This window comes from Vidua macroura, chromosome 5 (genome assembly GCF_024509145.1).
Source record: "Vidua macroura isolate BioBank_ID:100142 chromosome 5, ASM2450914v1, whole genome shotgun sequence".
NCBI lineage: Eukaryota > Metazoa > Chordata > Aves > Passeriformes > Viduidae > Vidua > Vidua macroura.
This window is the reverse complement of record NC_071575.1, coordinates 59,427,683-59,449,880: the sequence shown is the minus strand read 5'-3', so window position 1 is coordinate 59,449,880 and position 22,198 is coordinate 59,427,683. Positions and strand designations below refer to the sequence as shown.

General features: G+C 42.2%; 1 protein-coding gene across 1 annotated transcript; it reads right to left on the bottom strand.

Moving 5' to 3' along the window:
* Positions 1-1,474: 1,474 nt before the first annotated feature.
* On the bottom strand, positions 1,475-15,706 carry SLC26A3 (solute carrier family 26 member 3). Its single transcript, XM_053977758.1, has 20 exons — positions 15,576-15,706; positions 14,641-14,780; positions 14,420-14,530; positions 14,171-14,328; positions 13,251-13,415; positions 12,404-12,556; positions 11,567-11,649; positions 10,616-10,763; positions 10,371-10,484; positions 10,181-10,258; positions 9,672-9,767; positions 8,645-8,751; positions 8,317-8,386; positions 8,136-8,228; positions 6,522-6,617; positions 5,676-5,909; positions 3,916-3,970; positions 3,276-3,421; positions 2,448-2,513; positions 1,475-1,857 (listed from the first exon to the last, which is right to left on the bottom strand). The coding sequence occupies exons 1-20, from the start codon at positions 15,704-15,706 to the stop codon at positions 1,834-1,836; spliced, it is 2,268 nt and encodes a 755-aa protein (XP_053833733.1). The 3' UTR covers positions 1,475-1,833.
* Between the last annotated feature and the right edge of the window lie 6,492 nt (positions 15,707-22,198).

Here is a 22,198-nt window from a genome sequence, read left to right as displayed (position 1 = left end):
AAGTTTTAACTGCAGTGAGGTCTCCCCTCAGTCTCCTCCAGGCTGAACAGACCAAGTGACCTCAGCTGCTCCTCATACAGCTTCTCCTCAAGGTCCTTCACCATCTTCATTGCCCTCCTTTGGACACTCTCTAATAGTTCAATGTCTTTTTTATATTGTGATGACCAAATAACTTCCTTTTTCTGGAAACATCTGTTGTGTCATACTCTATGTTTTTCGGAAGACTGCATTAGAAGGGCAATTTGGCAGTGTGCTAATTGTACCTGTCTTCAGGTACTGCTGTGCTGATTATCTGGCACATGACACGTACTTGACAGAGGCACTCAGAAGAGCAGTGGGTCGGTATGAGCAGCTGCTCACCATCCCTCTGGTGTCTGCAGGAAGCAGCATCTCTGTGATGCCACCAAGGGCCACTTCTCCCACACTAGGTCAGGCACATGATCACCCACTGCAGAACCACAGCTTGTTATTCATTTGCAAATGCATGAGTGTTTCCTGAAAGCTGAACTTGTCTACTTCTGTCTTCAAGCCCACCTAATTCTTTCTGTACTCAAAATCTCCTTAATTTTAATACTGACTTCTGGCTTGGTTCATTAGCAGAGTTCATCAGGTAATGCCAGATTAAAGAAATAATAAAAAAATTAAAATATTTAACAGATTTTGGTTTTAACACCTGCATACTCTGAAGATAAAAATTGTAGTTCTGGTTTGCACAGAACACTTTCTCCTTCCCTTCAGCCCTTCTTCAAGTCCAAATTCACATTTCTGGCCACTCCAGATTGACTGAAAGTGAAAACTAAGTTTTGAAAACTAAAAACTCTTGTGATTTCAGAGTGCTATTTCTTTCAAACTCCAGGAATAGTTCAATTTTCCTCTAGGCTGAAGATTTTTATACCTCTAGCACTTTTTATGAGAAATTAAAAGTTATGTCACTATGGGCATTGGGTGTTCTTCTCTGAAAGTTGTGATGTAGCTTATCTTCAAACCTTAGACTTCCAGCAGGGGTTAATTGACAGCACTAGTGCAGAGTATCAAAGCAGATCCTTTAAGCTGAAGCCCTCTGCTCATCTGTCCATAGATCCAGGCAATTCAGCCTGCCCACCTGGCAGCTCCACACCCACAGCTCCTCCAGCCGAGTTCTGGGGCCACTGTCTGTCACAGGCTGGTCTCACTGACTGTGAGCTACCCTGTTGGTGCATGGACAAATGCAGCCATACAGTCACTGAAACCATGGTGATTCACTCTATATGTATATACAGTGGTTCACTATAAATGTATCCTCCCTTGTGCACTTTACACAAGCCAAATCCAAATCAACAAATCATGTTTTGATCCAAAAATCCTGTGTCTTTCCTGAACAATCTTCATAATTAGATACATTAGTCACTATGTACACTGTGCTTATGCTTGTGGTAGTAAGATGAGAGCAAGTTTAACTCAGTATACTAAATATCTTACAAACCATCAAGAAAACTTTATTCAAGTTATATACATGCTGAAGATAAAATATCAGTCCTAACTATTATTCTGTGGTATCCAATACAAGATTTCAAATATTTATAGGTTCTCAAGTAACTGTACAGGTTGTCTACAAACTGTGGTATGAAATAAGAAAATCTGTGTGATTTTAGCCTCTATATATATACATAAATACATTTATATATACAGAGACACATAAAGACCAAGAAGCCCATTCCAAAACTTGGAACATAACCATATGTAGTAAATCCTTCTTAAGGTATTTATCCTTCTGTCTTTGTGCTCATCACAGCACCCGCATTCATCTTCTGTGACATTGTGTTGCTAGAGGATATTATACTTAGGAAGTTAAGTCTAAAATTTTGTTTCTGTTGGAATCTGTAGAGAATAAAAAAAAAAAAATTCCACATTCTGTAAGGAATAGCCAGGGTAGGTGTCATCTGGTAAACGATGTGTAAGTATTTGATCCCCTAAAGCATTTGGGTCAGAAAACTGGGGTCTGACATTTCCTCCTTACACGGTTGCTCTGTGCTGGATACTGCCCTTCTCTCTATGTCTGTGCTGAAAGGCTGCATTTCTCCCTTCCTTATCTCTGTCTCCAGACTCCCCTTCTGCCTGAAACATTTAGATAAACTGGACTAATGTTGACTTCTCTACCACAGGGCTCTTCTGCCAGTGCCTTTATAATGGAGGAGCTGTGGTGGACAGGCGAGGAGACCAGGTGAGGCAGCCTGGCCAGGCTCAAGAGCCAACCCCATCCCTCTTACTCCAGTAAGGCTTTTCTGTAAGTCAAATCCCACCAGTAAACTGTCTGGTGGCTTTCTGCCCTGGGCTGACAGAAGAGGTATGAAGCAGGTATGAAGATGCTTCAGGTATGAAGATGCTTTTGTTATCTGACCTAGCCATTCCATGAGCAGCTTTTTTGGGCTGCATTTTCTACAGCTGGAGAGCCATAGCCAGAGCCTTACTGTGCATTCTCGGCTGCGCAGTCCGTTCCTGGGGATGATGACACAGTCACTGCTTCTACCCTTCTCCTGCAACGAGCACAAGAAGCTGTGGGTTAGGAAATTGATTTTTTTTTTTTTTTATGTTTATCATTTTTCACATTAAAGAAGGTCTTGATTTTTAAATTTCTGGAACATGTCTGGGATGCTGACATAGAAGAAAGGAAGCTCCCACTTGTCAGGTTTTATGACCTCCACCGCATCTCTGGGGGAGTGCAGAAGATCTGGACCAGTTCAGTTAAGTGGGATTAGACAGTTTCCAATGAGCAGCATTCCAATAAGCATACATTTGTTGTATGCAGGATCCTTTCTTGCTCTTGATTTAAGAACACTCCCAGAAAGGAATCACCAAATCTGGCAGTGCTAATTTATCCACACTACTTTAGCACTCCTTCTGAAGACAGACAGGGCTGGAAAGCTTATATGCAAGCAGCATAAAGTCTGCCTTTCAAGAGCCACTGCAGCAAATTGAGCAGTCTCTGCTGGGTGGGTGACCACAGAGGACTGCTGGTGGATGGGCACTGTGTTCTTCCCAAAGAGGTGACTTGAAGTCCACAGCCAGGCCAGCCACCAGTGGGAATTCTCTCCTTTCACAAGTGGTTTTCCACACACCCGAACCAGGATTCATTCTTGTTCTTCAATTTGATTGGAGACCAGCTGAGTTTTAATGACTTATCTTTTTGGAAATAGTGACAGTGTAGCACACACAGCTATAGCTGTGCAGGGTGCTGCTAGGAGCCTAGCAATACTTAAAGGCACTAAAGTAATGAAAGATGAAACCTGTAATGTTACCTCAGCAAGCTTTAATTTGGGAGAGTTGGCTATGTCCTTCTTCAGCAAAATATATAAAACTGCATCGTGAATGGTGAGGAAAAACATGGATGGCTTAATCTCTTCATCAAAAAATGCACTTCTCTCCAGTTTGTCCAGGAGGCCTTCTGTGAGGGAACAAAATCAAAGAACAAGTGACCTGCAGGCCTTAAAAAGGAAGAAATTGTGTATCCTGAGCATTCCCACTTGAGTGAACACGGGAGTTGCTGGTATAATGCACTGTTTTATTTTTTAGAGCGGATGGCTTTACGTATATCAAGAGGCTGGAACATAAGTGCCCATCAGTAGTTCCCTGCTCTGTGCCAGGCAGGAAGGAATTTGAACCCCTTTTCTTATTTAATGCCTAGCCCAGGGTGCATGATGGTGGGTCCTAGAGCTGTACAATACAGCAGTGGCCATAGGTAAAAGGAGCCATCACACATGGTCCCAGCCTTTTGGGGATAGCATGGGAGGGACAACACCTCCACTTAGTGGGACCTGTTTGCTATCCAAGACTGGAAGGTAAAACTAGGTGATCCTCCACAGCCATACTCAGTGGTCAACAGGGAAGGCAGCGGTACGAGACATCTGTGGCGATGCCAATGCAAAGACAAGTACTCACCGTATGCCCCAGCAATGTAAATGTCAATGTCAAGCCGGACAAATTCTTTCAAAGTCTGTTAACCAAGAAGGAGGCACCTTTTAGATTCTGCTGGGCTTGCTGATTGCCATTATAGTGATTAGCTACAGCAAATACACCAACCACTCTATGATATTTAAGATCTATGATGGTAAGTGGATCTAAACTCAAACTCTGTTGCACATAGAGGCAGGACAATCTCTTCACATGGCTGCAGACAGGGATGGCCAAGCCTTTTGAAAAGAGGCAGTATTGAAAATGTTTGGCTCACAGAGAAGTGGGTGATCTTTCATAAATTGTATGGCTTTGTCTTTGTTGTATCTACAGGATACATTATGAAACTAAAAATATTACTTCACAGTCTTCTGTGGAAGATTTTTATAACTGGGAACTTGAGCAGAACTACAGTTCCCACTGTCACAGTTGGCCTTTAGTTCCTATGGAAATAGATTTACACACCCTCTGTGTCTCTAGACAGTTAACTGTAGCTGCTACTGTTGAAAATGTTGTGTCTTTTGCTTTGCTCAAGGTCATCTGGGCAAGCAAAAGCAGGAGAAGAAATGGAACTCCAATGTTCCAATTCCAGCTGGTTGTTTAAAGCTATAGTTCATATCTACAGTTCTGCAAAGCTTCCCAAAATCTTACCAGGTGAAGAAAGGGTACCACATTTTAACTCCAAGGCAATTTATATTGATTAATTAAACTATTTCCCAAACATTTTCTATAGAAAATGTACATTCAAATTCACATAAACTCGAGGTTTGCCACTGGCCTTTCACTCTATGTGCTAATGCCTTTAAGAAGCAGACTACAAACGCAGAAAAGAATCATAGGATGGTTTCGGTTGGAAGGGACTTAAAGATCATCTTGTTCCAAACCCCTGCCCTGGACAGGGACACTTTACACTGGAGCAGGTTGCTCAGACCATCACCCAACTTGCCATTGAACAGTTTCAGGGATGGAGCAACCACAGCTTCTCTGGGCAACCTGTTCCTGTATTTCACCACCCTCACAGTAAAAGATTTCTTCTAATCTGGACCTGCCCTCTCTCATTTTAAAGCCATTGCCTCTTGTCCTACCACTGTATACCCCTGTAAGAAGTCCCTCTCCATGCTTTTTTATAGGCTCCCTTTAAGTATGGAAAGGCCATACTTAATAGTATATCTTTCATAGCCTTCTCTTCTCTAGGCTGAACAACTCCAATTCTCTCAGCCTTTCCTCATAGGAGAGATGCTCCAGCCCTCTGGTCCTTTCCGTGGCTTTCATCTGGACCTGTTCTAAGATGTCCATGTCTTTCCCATGTTGGGGACCCCACAGGTGGTCACCTACCTCGGGTGAGGTCTCATGAGAGTGGAGTAGAATCTCTCATGAGAGTGGGGAAGAATCACCTGCTGGTCACACTTCTTTTTATGCAGCCCAGGTTATGATTGGCTTTCTGGCCTGTAAGCACTCATTGCCAGGTCATGTCCAACTTTTCATCCACCAGTATCCCCATCTCCTCCTCTGCAGGACTGTTCTCAATCCATTTATTCCCCAGTCTGTATCGATACTGGGGACTGTCCTGATCCATGTGCAGCACCTTGCACTTGGCCTTGTTGAACTTCATGAGGTTCAGGTGGGCCCACTCCTGTCCTGGTCCCTCTGGGCACCATCCCTTCGCTCATGTGTATCCCTCAAGTGTAACTGCATGCATAAGCTTTTTCTTTCTTATGATCACTGTTTGTCTTATGAATTGTGATTACCTTTCGGAGGACTGTCATGGCAGAAAAATCAAGGAAGGACACTGATGAGAAATCCAGAATGATGCTGTGGAGGTTGACCTGGGGCACAGTGATGCCAGGGGGGAGGTCAGTGCCCCAGTTGATCCTAATGGGTAAGTCTGTCATGATGGTGGGCTGGTCCAGCTCCTCTATCTTGTTGTTGTCCAACTCTTCCTCTGACTCATATGTAGGATTAGCCATGCAAATCAAGCCCTTCTGTGTTGACATAGAAAAATGTCATAATTAGTTTTCTTCTTTAATACCCAGCCAGGGTAGTGGTACTTTTCACACAAGGGCAAGAGTAATGGCAATGCACAACTGATCTTCCCATGAGACAGAGCAGGACCCACCTGGAAAGTTCTGTCTCTCCCTTGTCTGGAGAAGTATGGATATTATTTAATCATCATCATAATCACTTAATGATGGCTTTTTATTGTTTCCTGAAGCCAGTTGCCAGACACATTTTAATTCAGTAATTTTGGAACAAGTCAACAAAAGGCATTCAGGATTTGAGCTGGGAGAAAACCAGCTTTATCCTATCATTAATGCAGAAAGATATTAATTCCTTAGTGGGATCTGATCCTGCTGTTTGTTGCCAAACAAAGCTCCAGTGGACATGCACAAGCTCTGCCCATGGTAAATCTGTAGGTCTCTAACTATGAGAGCCATTTAAATTCTTGGTTTTTAAATCTGTTTATGTCATGAAGTGGCAACTTGGGGAATATTGTATCTAATTAAGAAGGGAGGCTATGAGGTCCTTCTCTGCCATGCAAACAGGGAGCTTGGTTGCTTAACTCCCCCCTCACCCCAAGGGGTTGCCTTACATACCGGTGTCACTTGCAGCTCTCCTTTCTTCAGCATCTTCCTAATCTTCCTCAGAGCTTTATTGCGTTTCCTCAGGACTCTCAGTGGGTTGAAGCCAACCTGCAAAAACAGCACTTTGAATAATTAAACAAAGAAACACCTCTGTGACACCAGGGGAAGGACAAAGCATCTCATAAGGTTTTTCATTACAGTCATGATGACCATAGTTTGAACTTGATGTTGTCTACCGCTTTTCACAAATTCAAACAAGGGCTCTTTCTAGGTTGGAAGGATGTCTACAGGAATGGCTACAAATGAGGCAGAGCTAGCTGTACTGCTTTAAGACACCAGCATGGACAGCATTATAGCAGTGACAGTGCTTAGCACAGGCCAGTAACTGCAGCAGGCTGGCACATCTCCTACTCATCTGCATTTTGAGATGGTCACCCAGGTGGCCAAGAGCTGAGAGTTCATGACTTGTATCTGCTTTGTGCCTTCTGACTGCAGCATGGGTCATTCACCCACTCTTCTTCCTAAAGAAGAAAGCCAGATTTTATCATGTTGCCTGCATACGTCTCTTGAACCTCTGAGCTTGGTTGTAACAGAATTAGATGGCAGGTAAATTAGGTAAATTTTATTGTTATTAAATTAGGCTAAAATACTAAATTCCTGCAAGTCTTCTGCCTCATCCATCTAGTGTGTAGAGGAGGAAGGTGTTAGAAGTATCTGTATTTGTAGAGAAAGAGTGGTGTGAACATCTGCACTCACAGAAAAAAAAAAGCTTCAGGCTCTTTTGAGGTGAAAGCCAAGCACATGGAGAACCAAATGTGTCAGATTCCCTCATTCCTCTGCCAGTTTCAGTCCCTCATGTGAAGAACGAAGTGCTCATTACGAGTGCTCAGGGGAGTCACTGCTTATCAACTCCCCACTAAGAGCAGCAGGAAGGGGAGGTTATGGTGCAAGTTGTGATTGGGCTGGAGATGGTGGGCCTCATTCACACAGTGGGGGCTCAGGGGCCCTGGATCTCTTTGCTGGTTATGGAAACACTGGCTGCATTCACCAGTTTGTTATGAAAGATGTTATGACCTCTTTGAGAGAATGATTCCATTTGGCATTCTTCTGACCGTTGTGGTTATGTTCTTGGGGTAAGATGAGTAAACTACAATTTATTGTGTATAAATAATACAAGAGCAAATAAAATAAAATGAAATAAAATAAAATAAAATAAAATAAAATAAAATAAAATAAAATAAAATAAATAAAATAAAATAAAATAAAATAAAATAAAATAAAATAAAATAAAATAAAATAAAATAAAATAAAATAAAATAAAATAAAATAAAATAAATTTCCCTCTATATTATCTATGTTTACACTCCTTTCTTCTTGAAATATGTATTGGTATGGTATAAGTATACATATGGAATAAACATTGCTATGGTGTCAGTTCAGCATGAGTCAGGCTGTTCTCTTTCTCAGAGCTGTGTGCATACATGTTATATTACAGTAGTGGCAACAGTATAAAGAAAATTCACCCTTGAACTGTAGAATGACTGCATATATAGTAATTATTGGGAAACTGTATCTACCTTAACATGTCACACAATTCATATGTTCAGAACAGCCCCGGACACTTACAGCAGTGATGAGTTTCTCTCTGAAGAATTCAATATTAGCAAAGAAGATCGGAGAGGAGCATCTGAAAATCTTCACTCCCTCTGGCTCATAGATCTGTAAAAAGAAGCAAAGGTGTCAGTGGCAATGTTTGCTATAGAAGCACAAGTGCAGCAGGTGGTAAAAGAAATGAGACATTTCTTACATCAGTGTAATCCTTCCTGTTTCTGTAGATGTTACTTCTCCCAACATTGGCCAAAACAGTGCAGCTTGGACTGTGAACAAACACACACACAGTTATTTGTGTCCCACATCGAAACTTGGGGGATGTGAAGGATCAAATTAAACCATCTCAGCTGGGGTGGCATACTGAGGCAAGCCCCCAACATCCAAAGGTTGCCTGTAAATTGTTTTTCCATGCACGGTTGCTGGACAGACCAAGGCACAGACAGGGCTGTTGCCCTTCTCTGTACAGGGGGAGAAAACTTATAACAGGAGGCCCTGGGTTATCACTGCATTCAATAAGTACTCACATCTGGGAGCGGATCACCACAGTCAGCAGCTGGAACGCCACAGCTGTTGCTAGTCCAATGTCCAGGCCAAGAAAGATGGCAGCTAAGAAAGTCACCACCCATATAACCTGTAAGGAGACAGTGGATGGCAACATCACAAACATGTCAAGAGCATGGGTGGGAGCAGGAATAGATCTCAGATCTGGTCCAGGATGTCCATCTGCTTTTGGTGAGGCTTTTTTTTCTTGTTTTTTTTTTTTTTTCTGACTAGGGCCAGAGTCGCCAACCAGCACCAGGGAGTGTTTCTAGGGACAGCAATTTCTAGACAATAAAGGCTTAAAATGGCATAGGTGGTTCAATAAATGCTTAATGAAAATCCAGCAGAAAGGCAAGATTAGAAGTAAATCAGAAAGCTGGTAAAGCTGAGAGTTGTAAATGTGCAAATATAGGTCTTGTGAGTGTACACAACTGCAAAATTACTAGATAATACAGAATAACTTTTAGCCACAAAACTCAAAGCATTTTCATGGGACAAATAACTGTTTGATAGCTGGGAAAACTGAGGCCTGGAACCATTTGTAAGCCTAAATTTTCTGAGAGGTAATGAGTCCTGCCCTCTAGCCACAAGTTTTACCATTTGCAGTAAAGCCTTCAAGTCCCAGTTTCCATTTGTTTGTTGCTGTGTATCTTCCATATGACACATTGTGTGATTGTGAGAAATGTCCCTGAATGCTTAGTCAATGCAGTAGATATTGGGATATTTTCTGTCATTTAGGCATTTTCTGTAACTGTCTTCTCTATTTGACTTTATATTGCATTATTTTAATAGATTTTGATGAAATGGATGAAAATGAAGTTAAGAGTGAGAATCAACTCAAAATAAATGGGACAAAATGGAAAACATTAACAAGGGATATATCAGTTAAAAAGGCATGCAAATATTGTACTTTACTTAGTGAAATAAAACAGGAATAAAAAAAATAACATTTGTACGATAGATTGCTTTTTCAGAGCATTTAACTTCTGATGCTTGTGAGACTCAACTTACACAGTCATACTTGTCCTTTCTCCAGAGGATGCCTATTTCCTTGAACTGCATGAGCATTCCTTTCAAATTGCCAAGAGCCAAAGATGCAAGGACTGACTGTTAAAAAGACCAAAACACATGTTCGTGCTTAAGTAAGCAAAGAAATGTAAAATATTAGGAATGAAAAGATCATACAAATAGGGCCAAAGTGCAGCTGAAAGGCCAGAGAGCTGCTCCTAGAGTACACTGCTGTTGGAACATCCTCAGCTATGGTGCAGTGCAGGTGTCTGATTTACGCTGTAAATCTCACTTATTTTTGGCACCTGAAAGTTGTTTTTTGGTGTTTGGGTACTTGTGTTCCCTTTGAGGGACCAGATGTAGGGGTCCTCTCTGGCATAACATGGGAAGAAGAACGAAGCTTTTCAAACCTTTTTGGCTTCCACTGAAGTCTATGAACACTCTCAGTGTGCTCATAGAGCAGCCCTGTCTTTGGGAAGCAGGAGGAAGCATTAGATGAAACCAGTGAATACCTTCTGTAATGGTGCCAGGAGAAACCCAATGGCCAAGATCACAACCAAAACAATGACAGATGAGATAATGCCAGCAATCTGCATGAGAGAACAATTCCACAATGAATAAGTGCCCACAGGCATGATGGTTAGCTAGGAAAAAAAGAGCTGTCTTTCATTAAATGCCATCTTGACTTGTTGACTTCTGTACCTGTGTTTTGCCTCCTGTGCTCTCCTGCACACCTGATCTTGACAGAGCAGTGCTGGAGGCAAATCCCTTGAATGATCCACCAACTATATTACCCAGCCCAAAAGCAATTAGTTCCTGAAATACAAATAAAAGAGATTGTTCTTAAGAGCAGGTTTCTGACAGTTATTCACAAGGCAAAGCCTCCCTAAAATGACTTATTTCCCATTGATAAATGCAGTATATTGATCTCTGTGTTATTTGCCTACCTGGTTGCCATCTATTGGGTAGTCATGCTTGATGGAATACACTTTAGCCACAGAGAAGGCTACTGCAAACCCAACGATTGCAATGGAAATGCCATCACCAATACAGTTCTGGAGGATGCCTATGTCAGGTGCAACAGGCGCATGAAACCTGAAAGACAAAATCTCAACTCATTAAGGAGATGCCTAAGGGTCTTTTGCAGATCCTAGGGAGAACTCCTCTCTGGACGTCTTTTTCCCCCTTCTTTTTTTTTTTTTTCCAGTGAACTGAAATCTGAAGAAAGGAGACTCATGAGCAGAAATAGCTGTTGCTCTGCAAGCTTCACCTACTAACACCCCTGGGGCTACAGAGGCCACCCCAGACTCACTCTGCTGTCCTAGTAAATGTCCTTCTCCCTATTTTTAACTTAACTTAATGTGCCACCTGATTCTTTATGCCAAAATTCTGGCATAGCTAGATGAAGGCTATATGTGGATAAATAATCTTTATTTCTGGATGGGCAAATGTTGAGGCCTCTGGAGGATGATGGTGCTGAAGAGATGCTGATGGCTGGTCTTGGGAACAGGCAGGAGAATTGTGCAGGGTCCTGGTGGCTTCCCAGGGCTGGTGGTGGCTGCTGAACTGTGCATGTGCTGTGAGGGAAATGGAGGAGTTCAGGAGTGAATAGTTCAATAAAAAGGACAAACATCAACCTCCTGCTCACCAGCTGTCTCAGAAAGTGAAGGACACAATTATTTCATGTCTCAGTGTACTCCCTGATGAGTAGGAGATGTGCTCTAGTGTGTAACTTCTGTGTACTGAAAGTGTGTCATATCATTGAGATAAAAATGTTTATTTAACCTACTGAAAGAAGATGAAGCAGATAATTTTAATCAGAAACATAGCTGAACTCATTTAACACTGCTGAACTAAAGAGAACGTCTTGCTCCACTGGTGAATTGTAAGTCACTTACCCTTCTTCTAGTTTTCCGACGACAGCTACTTCAAATTTTTCTTCAAAGTTGACAAAATAGGAAATCAGTGCTGCTAAGATTGTCTGAAAGACAATAAACCACACCTCCATTAGGCACATTAAAGCAAAAGTGTGAAGAATATATTAAACACCATTACCCTCCTTCTCTTGCACACTGTCCAACCTCATCACTAGTGGCAGAATTATGCCCCAAATTTTCACATCCCTTTGCTGTGCAGATGTCATTCCTGGATGACCTTACAGGTATAGGTTTACATTCATAAATCACACAGATTGTAACAGAATATCTTACTAACAACAGAGATCATCCCACCCAGTAAACCAGGTATGTTCTAACAAGGTGCTGTAATGACTCTGGGGGAAAACAAGTGCTGCTTGAGTCTGTATAATATCCTCCAGGATTTTAGGGGCTTGCTGCCCCTGTGAAGCTTCCTCCACCCCTCTGCTGCTCAGAATGGGCAAAACCTTCTGCTGCTGGAGAGCAAAATAATTTTGTGTGTGGCCATAGATAGCCAGGACTTCAGTGGCTGCTTGCAGGTGTGGTGCAGAGGGGCCTCAGCTGTGAGACTGCAGATGGGTGGTGTCAGAGCCAATTCTGTCCAAGGAAAAAATTCATAGTTTATAACACCAAGCTATTCAGTTAAGAACAGCTATGTGGAAGTAAAACATCTCACAATAGCTCCTGAATGCTGTAAATGTTTCTTTATAGGTAAAATGATAACGCATCACTTAGTGGATAACAGAAGAAGAAATAGTTAAAACTCTGCTTCCCATGTCGTAACATGGAGCAATTGCAAAATCAAAGGAAGTGACTCACCACAAGGAGTTCGATCGGGATGGGAGCTGGTAACTTTTCCTTGTACCGATCGTTCATTTCTTTTACCACAAACACAATAAGTAGGACAACCAGTGATGTGACAAGGTCAGCAATGTTTGTTTTTGTGATCTGGCTGAAAATGCTCTCCAGAGTCTGCAGAATCAGGAAGAAATGTGGTGCTTTAGAAACAATTGTGCCCTGGCATGGTAGCACTATCCCTTCCGGAAGAACCTGTATCTGAGCGGCTCTAAGGATTGTGCTGTTTGGGATTTATTCCCTGTGGTATCGTGGGGACTGAAAGCCCCCCTGAATGTATGTGCATCTGCCAAATGACCCATCTGCAAAAGACCCTTTCCACTAACTTGTGACCCTCTCCTCCAGATTTGCCCCTGAGGGAGGATTGGAACAACAGGCAAGTCCAGGATAGGAAATGTGAGCAATGGCATTGCCGGGCAGGTGCCTTTCTCCACTCCTTCCTTCCTGTTCTTCTTGTCCCTCCTTTCTCATCCAACAGCCCTCACAGAGTCATATGCAAATTAAATATGTATAATATCTATCCAGAAAAAATGAATAATTAAATCCTTAAGGCAGAGTTGAATGCTTAATTGAAATACGCCAACACAAAATAGTAAATATTATCTAATTATCCCAATGGCGTAACTTGGTGCTTGGTAATAAATTTAAAGATAGGTCAAATACTAATAACATATTCTCATTTTTCTTTCATTTTTCCTCCTGCTTTGCATTTTTTTTTGCTGAATTGTTATTACTCCCTTGTAGTATTCAGTCAGAAATACATCACAGGTACATCAATAGCATTAGCAAATAATGAACACCTAGCACTTACGTAGATGATGCCAAATGGTTTATTAAATCCAGGGACAGGTAGCTGAAACATGAATTTCAGTTGAGATACCAAAACGTGGATAGCTGCAGCAGTTGTGAAACCACTGATTAATGATTGTGATAGATAAATAACGATGAATCCAAACTGGAAAATTCCCAGAAGCAACTGAAACACAAAATGAGCATAGGTCAGTGGGATTCATTTGTGTTTTTAAGCAATTTTTGAAAGAAAAACAGCCATATTTAATGAAAGCAAAGATTTTCACCTAATCCCATCCATCCAGAGATTAAGGAATGTACCGTCACCAGACTTGCAACAAAAGTTGACATTTAGCAACAGAGGGCATAATACTAGTAAGAGTAACTGCTACAGCAGTTAAAACCCATTCTTTTTATTTTATAGCTAAAATATACATCCTTATTTCTAGGGTTTTCAGTTCCTATATTTTCACATGGTACAAATGTTTATGAAGCAACAAATATATTAGTATGTTAGGAAGAGAGGAACTATAGGAATTCTTTAAGGTAAGTAAGGATAAATGGGGTTTTTTTTAAGAAACAAATCCAAATATTTTACTATTGCAAGGCAGAGCTTTTACTCCCCTTGGTGCATCTGGATCATTCACATTACTTTCACAGCTATTTTTTTTCCTATCCAGCAGGTTGTTTTTTTGCTGTAGGTGTAGGTTGCAGCTGTGTGAACTGTGGGCTCAGGCCTGTGCAAAACCAAGGATTTCACAGCATATGTGAGTGCCTGGTCACTGGAGGGAAGAGATGTCTCCTAACCAGTGAACCAGGGTCGGTTACATAGAAAGTGGAAGAGGATTACTTTGGTGACTACAACAGCAGAAACCAGAGAGGAAGGTCAGGCCACCCTCCATCTATTCACATAGATGTGCCCACACACATACATTTACCAACCTGGAAGACGCCAGAAAGGAAGGTTACAGATGCAGCCACCATCACCCTCTCATCGTTTATTGCTGAGGTATTTGTGGAATTTCCATTTCCAGCACTGTCATTGGGGACCAGCCTGGTGACGACTCCTCCCACCATGAGGCTCAGGACAGGGAAGGGACCTGAGCAGCACAAGGCACTTGTTAAAAGATCTGAAGAGGCAGCATGTAGCTCTTCATCAGTGAGGAGGGTAAGCGGCGTGCCTGAACTTACCCACTGAGATATGTCTCGATGTGCCAAAGATAAAATAGACCAGGACAGGGAAGAATGCTGCATAGAGTCCGTAACTGGGGGGGACATTCACCAGCAAAGCAAAGGCCAGACCTGTAGACAGAGGCCCAGGGAAGGTGACGTGTGTGTTGCAGGCTGAAGCCAGCAGTGCCTTGGCACCTGGCTTAGCAGGCTGTGTCAGGACACACATTTCCCAAAGGTACCTTGCAGCACAGCCACGAGCCCCGTGTTGATGCCGGAGATGATGTCATTCAGGACCCATTCCCTGAAGCGGTATGCTGGCAGCCAGGAAATGACTGGAAACAGACCCAAAGCAAATTTTTTGGCCCTTTGTGGGGAGCAGCTGCAAAGGCACAAGGGGACAAAATCTTGTCAGTGAACAGCTTAGCTGGATTGCAGCCTGTTTCAGAGAGGTGAGGAAAGGGGAAGAATTCAGGTTCTGGCTGCCAGAAGTCATAATCTCATCCAGACACAGCCCTGATCCACCTGCACTGCAATCTGTGCTTCAAGGTATATCCAGTGGCCTTCAGAGGTCCTTTCCAAACCAAATTCTCATAGAACCCTAGAATGGCTTGGGTTGGAAAGGAACCTCTGTGGCCATCTAATCCAAACCCCCACCCCAGTAAGCAGGCATGCCATCCACTGGGTCAGGTTTCTCAGAGCCCTGCCCAATCTAACCTTGAACATTTACAGGGAGAGGGCATCCACCATGTGTCTGGGCAACCTGTGCCAGTACCTCACCACCCTCATCACAAAAAAATTATTCTTTATATAATATACCAAATATACCTTCTTTTAATTTAAAACCATTATCCCTTGTCCTGCTGGTAAAAAGCCTGAGTATGTTTTTCTCATAAGACTCCTTTAAGTACTGAAAGTGTGCGCTATGGTCTTCCTAGAGTCTGTGCTGCCAAGGGCCCAGAAAAAGAGAAGCTACCTTAGATACAGCTGTAGGAAGACTTCTAAAGGTAACAGCAGTCAAAATCCATTAGAAAAATCTGACACTGAATTTAGTTAATGAATTTTCACTTGCTATGTTGGAATGGGAGGTGGACACTGTCAAGATGGAGTTCATGCTGTCCAAGAGCAGTCAGGACTGTTTCTTAGATCTAATTAAAAAAAAAAAACAACTCCTTACCTAAAATAGAGTTTCAGGTGATCCCAAAAGGTTTTATGGTATCTGTGCAATTTCTCATGCTCTTCATTGAATGCATTCTCCGAATATACAGGTCTGGCTATAACATAATGGTTACCCACAGGTTCAACCATCTCTTCTGAAATGTCAGGCTAGGATGGTTACTTGTGTGTTCTCCTCTCTGCTCCAGGCACTTAAAAACCTGAAACAAAGAACAGGGTTAGCTCCTTATGTACTGTGGGGCGGGTAGGTATAGCATAGCTGAGTGAGCTCCAAACTGAGCGTTACCACCTTTGAAGATCAAAAGAGGGATGGTTGAGACACCCACTTCACTTTGCCAAGGTGATCTCCTGCCCTGCTCCTCCTCCCACTGCAGAGCAGTGTTTCACTGGAGCATGAAGTATTTCTTTCTAAAGATGCAGCCAAAAAGTGGACAAGATGGTTTTTGAGTTAATTTATCTCTCACTCAGCCATGTACAATCAAAAACTTCCTCCCTCAAAGGAAATTAATTTCCTAAAGAATAAACAAGCAGATCCCAAGCAGTTTCTCTTTGTGGCACTGCTGGGAGGGCTGGGAGCTCACTGTAACCCACACATGAGGGGAAAGGCAGAGCCCAGGCAGGGCTCAGCCATCCTCTCTTGGATTCAGAGACAAGGCTGAATGTATTGGGCTGGATTTGTGTGACAAGGAGATCAGGCTCAGTATTAAAAAAGCATGATATTGCTGCTTGTTATTTGTAAGATTTATTTCTACAGATTGTCTGGACTGCTTCTCCTCTGCTTCAGGTTCATGGACAGTTGTTACAATGTCTTACCTGAACGCTATTTTCTGCCTTGTCCCAACCCACATTTGCATGTTTGTGCTGAAGAGAAACTGTCCTAGGTCACTCCAGAAACGACCCTTGGAGCCCACATTACACATGAGAATGAATCTGCTCATCACTCACTTCAGTCAATACCACTGGGTATTTTGCAGCAATTAATTGATGCCATCACTGTGCTGCTCGCTGTGCTGTTATGTTTCTCATTATGCCACACATTCTTCCCACATTAAATTTACCTTAAACCTGTACTATGTAAAATTATTTCTCTCGGTTGAAGCCACCATTAAATGTTTAATATAGTACTAGTCCCAGACAGAAGCTGTGGAACTTGCTCTTTGTAGCAACAGTTGGACGAGACGATCATTGTAAGATTCTTCCAACTGGAACTAATCTGTTCAATCCTGTTCTCTTTTGTTTTGACTCAGAGATGAAGATGTGCTGTAGCAAGCAAGTCGTCTTTTGGGACACTGATAATAGAGTTTTTAAATTTATTTTTTCTCCCTTAATGAAAATGCTCCATGGTGCCTTGGTGCTGGCTGGTGGTCTCTTGACAGATGCCTGACCAGCACCAATTCCTCGCTCATGTCTATCACCTGACTCTTGCTGAAATACCCTACATGCATTTCTAATTCAGACCTGTGAGTATTCAACATTTGGAAATATCACAGCACAGATTTTAATGTGGCACAAAGCTGTTTGCATAGTTATGAACAGATGAAAAGCTTTTAATCTATGACAATTTTTGCATTAAAATATGAATCCCATCTTGAAACTTTACAACAGCTCAGAGTCTATTATTGACCTATTTGAAGTGATTTCATTTTAGTTTCCTTGTTGTTCATTCTGTGGAAATTCATAGACGTGTAGAAGTCCAAACAATGTCGACAAACATCTTAGATATTTTGTTGACATACTATTCTTGCACAAAGGATTCACTATTTTGGCAGTGGGTTAAACATTTTTACTCCTTGTTTTAACATAAAAAATTTGATCTGTAATATTTTTCAAAAACTGGCAGGCAATTATTCTAGCAGGCAAACGCGCAAACTCTAAGCTCATTCAAAACACCAATCCAAAACCAGTTAAAGTAATACTCTGATTAGTAATTTTACACTGCTGTCCCTCCCTCTGTTTGGATCAGAGCTCCAAAACTGAAGGTGATAACATTTCTATGAAAAAATTAGTCAATTTCGTTTATTCCCTGATAAATCGTGGTTACTTAGATTTGCAAGAAGCTGTTCTATCTATTACAGATTTTAAAATTGCTCTGTTTCCTGGTCTGTGTGTCTGCCTTTTAGACTTCATGTCACAGAGAGATATTGCTGAAAGTCCTGTGGAATAGTTTTGTCCATTACATTATAGGGCACAAGATGTACTATTTGTACCCTTTGAAAGGTTCATAAGCCATAAAAATAAAAGAAGTGTATGGGTGACTCTTTCATTTCAGATTTTCCCCAGTGCTATAGCTGCTGTAGCTTTTGAGAGTACTTCAGTTGTTTCTCCTGCCCCTTGCCCAACCATTCTTTCTTTAGGCCAAATTTACTGCCCCAATCTCAGGGAGCATGCATGTTTACAACTCTCTAAACATCTTTTGGTTTATTAGTGCTGGTCTTATTGAAGGTGTAAGTGTTTTGCCTGTGTTTTTTACCTCCTGAATGCCCCCCCAATTTACTGACTCCTTTGGGGGCTGATGGCTTAGAGCTGCAGGGGAGACCTGCCAAGACGAAGTCTGCATTAAACACCACAGTGCTGTGCTTCAGTGAGGTTTAACCAAGGCAGCCCAAGCACCTGCAGTGCAGTGGAAGCTGCCTTCAGCCTGGCAGGTAAACAGGACCACATGGGGCTACCTTGCTGCAGATAGGTGACCACTGCTGCTAGGCAAGCTTCTCCTGTCTCATTCCCTCTTCCAAGGCTCTGTCAGCAGCTGTCAGATACCATGACTGCAGCCAGTATTGCCTTCTGCCTGCTCACTCTCATTTTCTTCCCATATATCTTAAAAAGATGGGATGCCCTCAGTATAGGGAGGTTTTTTATCAGTTAGACATTACTTATTTTAGATGTTTTAAAGAAAAGGAGGATATTGCAAAAAGTACCAGCATGGTGAAGGCCAATGTCCTTCACAAATTCCTTAAAAGAGAAGTCTGTACTCCAGTAACCCACACTGCCTCTCTAGAGTGCCTCGGGCTCCTTGGGGGACAAGACCAATTCTTCTGATGACTTCTATAATGTGTCCACCCACACATGAGGAACACCAGCACAGACCAAGCTCACACTGCACAGCTATTGGATGGTTACAACTTTCAGTCACTGTTGACCAAGACTAGATCTGAAATAGAACTCCAGAGACAACATTCTGGTTCAGTTTTAATCCATATAGCCTTCGATCCTGTTCTCATGGTCCGCAATTAACAGCATTACCATTTCTCACGTGTAAAAATCTCCAACTCCACTGCTAATCCCTCAGCTCTGTGAAATCTTGGAAATGTGTATTTTCATGTGTGCCATTTTGTTGAGAGGATTAACAAAAGGATAGTTTTTTTGCTTTATTGATTTATCCTAACTATTGACTAAGAGGTACACAAAAATATATAATTTTAATTAAATAATTAAATATTAACATGGTCCATCTCACTTTTAAATCTATGTATATCAGTCACAAATTGAACTTCTCTGCATTATAAACAATTGAAAAATACAAAGACATTCCACAAAGGAAACGTTTACATTTTACAAAAAAATAAAACATGACTAGAAGCATTTCATTGATAAGCATCACTTCACATATCCCATACCTAAAATGACAATTTTAAGTTGTACCTTGTATATCTTCCAGGAAGCTCTTCAGAAGAAACTACACCAAGATTTTTGGATAAAGATGCCCCTGAAATTTTCACAGGCAGTGCAGTATCTTGTGCTCTTCTTCACTTCAGAACCTCCCTAAATACTGCCAGCACTTTAATAACTAACTTCAGTTAACTTTTACAAGAAAAGGAAGATTTAACTGTGGCCTTGACCGTTGAGGCTATCCTCAGGAGGGGTGATAAGGAGTAATTTCTTAAAGTTCTCTAGGATATTGCTTATCTTTGTTTGGTGAACTGTTTCTGATTGGTCTGCAGAGATCATATGGGAAAATAGAAATGAATAAGAAGGACTGTCTGTTGCAATCCTGCGTTGTTGCTGAGCTGAAGTGGGAAGTGTGGGCAGAGCTCAGCTATGATACCCTTCATTTCTGGAGAAGCCTAAGTCATTGATGAGGGGCTGGGCATGCCAGCTCTGAGCAAAGCTTGCCTCCCCAGACCTTCCTCCACAGCATTTTAATAGTCCTTAAATTGTCTTTCCAAAAGCAAGTTCTGGATTCTCAGATTATTGCCAAAAATAATCTTTGCAGGGATTTCCAAAGGGCAGCTGTGACTTGGTGGAGCTGGCAGCTGTGGCACCCTACGAGAGACAGTGGAAAGCACAGACCATGTGTCTGGCCACGTGCTGCGGCACGGGTGGGTTGGACTGAACCGCAGGTTCCTGCTGCCCTCCACTGCCCATAGAGCAACCAGGGGGGGATCATCCTCCCTAGGCCAAAGTGAACCTTTGATAAACATTTCCCTGAGACACTTAAAACCTCCTAAGGAGATACATGAAATAGCATTTTGAGGCCTCAGGTTGCAACTTCAGTTCCAGGTGCCTGTGTTCATGACGGCAGTGAGCCTTCAGAGCTGAGGTGCTGAGAACACTCCAGCATTGAAGTCCCCTGATGAAAACCATCCTTACAACCCTTTGCTTAAGTCACACTGACATGAACACTCAGCAATGCTTCAGCTGTTGATACCCATGCTATCATGAAGACTGTGGTTTGCCAGGCTCCTTAGGGTACTCCTCTGCTCTGGAAGTCAGAGCTTGACAGCCTCTGGAGATTCGAACTTGCCAATTCTGCCCCCGAAGAAAGTTTTCTTCATCTAGTGAAAGGTCACAATATGAAGATGGGCACCCTTCATGCTCTGCAGGATCAGTCACACACATGGATCTAGAAGAAGAGGCAGGAGGAGCTTGGAATTCTGTCCTCAGGTGGTTTGCCCACATTTCAGTCAATTATTAGACCAAGATATGATGAAGCAAGCAGGACCCCAGTATCCAATCTCACAAGGTGTGACCGCTATTAGACCATTCAGCAGGATTTCTTTCTTGTGCTTTAGCCCCCTGAGAGTTGTTAGAGACCTCAGGTTCTTTTGAAAGTTAGAGCTACACTTCTAACCAAGACCATAAGCTTGCCAAGTCAGTAGAGATCCCAGGTCACTTCCCAAACAGTTGTGAGTACCTTCTTTGCATCAGCAAGACCCTGTTTTGGTACCTGCTGTTGGTTTAAGGGATTAACTGCAGTTTGTGAAACTGTCACGGTTTTGTTTTTTACTTATTACCATTAAAATAACAAACATTTTAAAAGCTGTAGAACCATAAACTATAAAAAGCCCTATAAAAACCATAAAAGTTTAACAGCTTTCGGTTTCCCTTCTCACATGGTGTGATTATAGATGTGCTTTGAAATTTTTAATTCTTTGTGTTCAGGATACATCACAAGAATCTGCAATATAAACCAGAGAACAGCTTTTTAAAGACTAGGTTTAAATGCAGGAGGGACCCTTGGCTCTAAAGAAGTCAGTAGGGTCTTGTCCTTGGCTTCATCACATCTACCTGTAAGTGCTTTATTCTTGGATTATTTCCACTAATTCACTGAAGCAATAAGGTGGTATGTGGAGTGACAAAGGGAATAAACACTTTGGCTTTTCTGTTTGCAGCACTAGTGTTAAAAACATGATTTTCCCCTGATGGTGCAGAAGAGCTTTCATGCACAAAGGCCACACAGGAGGTTGGTTGCCTGTGTCCCACACTGCAGAAGTTCAGCTTTATGTTCTCTCACCAGATACTCAAAAAACAGCTAAACTAATTAACTGGGAAAGTGTGGCCTTTTCTACCTAGGCAGAGCAGAGGAGGAGGAGGAAATGAAAATTCCTGATTGTTCTATCTCTCAGGTAGCTCCATAAACACAGAGAGTTCAGAGATGTAAATCAGTCACAGCCTGATTCTTTGCCAAGCCTCAAGCACTCTCAGCTTCCCTTTGTTTTCATGGAAGCTGAAAACCACCCACAGCTCTTGAAAGCCCCTCGGTGAGCTGAGCTCTGAAGGGCTTTACATGTACTGCCTCTCACCCTGGCCAGGGTGGAGGGGGAAGAACAAGTGACTGGAGTGAATAAAGCAGCAACAAATTCAGTGTCTTACTGCATAAATAAGCTAGTCTTCACAGAGGAAGAAGAAAACAGTTCTGCTGGAGACGCAGGATTTGTCTTGTGAAGAGCTCCACATCTTTCGTCAGTGTTAAATAAACACCAGTATAGATATTGGGAGATTAGCTGGCTGAGAACATGGATAACAGCATCAGCCCATACAGATTTCTAGTGTTTCCCAATGTTTTCCTTCACCACATGCTGTATAAAACTTCTGTTCTTCTGTGTAGCTTTCTGGCAACATCCTGTCTTCTGGCCAGGTTCTGCCCAAAGCCTTGAAGCAGTTTGCTCACAATACCATCTGCTGTGATGCTAGAGGTGCAAAACACCCCAAACTCAAGTTCTTCCAACCACTTAGAAAGTGATACTCTGTTCTACTTGGGTAGTTCAGCACATAAATGTATTTTGCTCAGTGGTAAGTGCAGCAGACAGTTTGGGCATGCACCTCTTGTCAGTGGCAGTTCCGCTCTCCTTTTTGGAGGAAAGACAGGACCCACCCTCTGAATGGCATCCTTAGGAAGATTTGAAG

Coding starts and splice junctions, on each gene's coding strand:
- SLC26A3 (XM_053977758.1), bottom strand. CDS start 15,706: ATGGTTGAACCTGTGGGTAACCATTATGTTATAGCCAGACCTGTATAT. Junction 10,764..11,566: donor GTCGGAAAACTAGAAGAAGG/GTAAGTGACTTA, acceptor TTTGTCTTTCAG/GTTTCATGCGCCTGTTGCAC. Junction 3,422..3,915: donor TTACATTGCTGGGGCATACG/GTGAGTACTTGT, acceptor GTTCCCTCACAG/AAGGCCTCCTGGACAAACTG.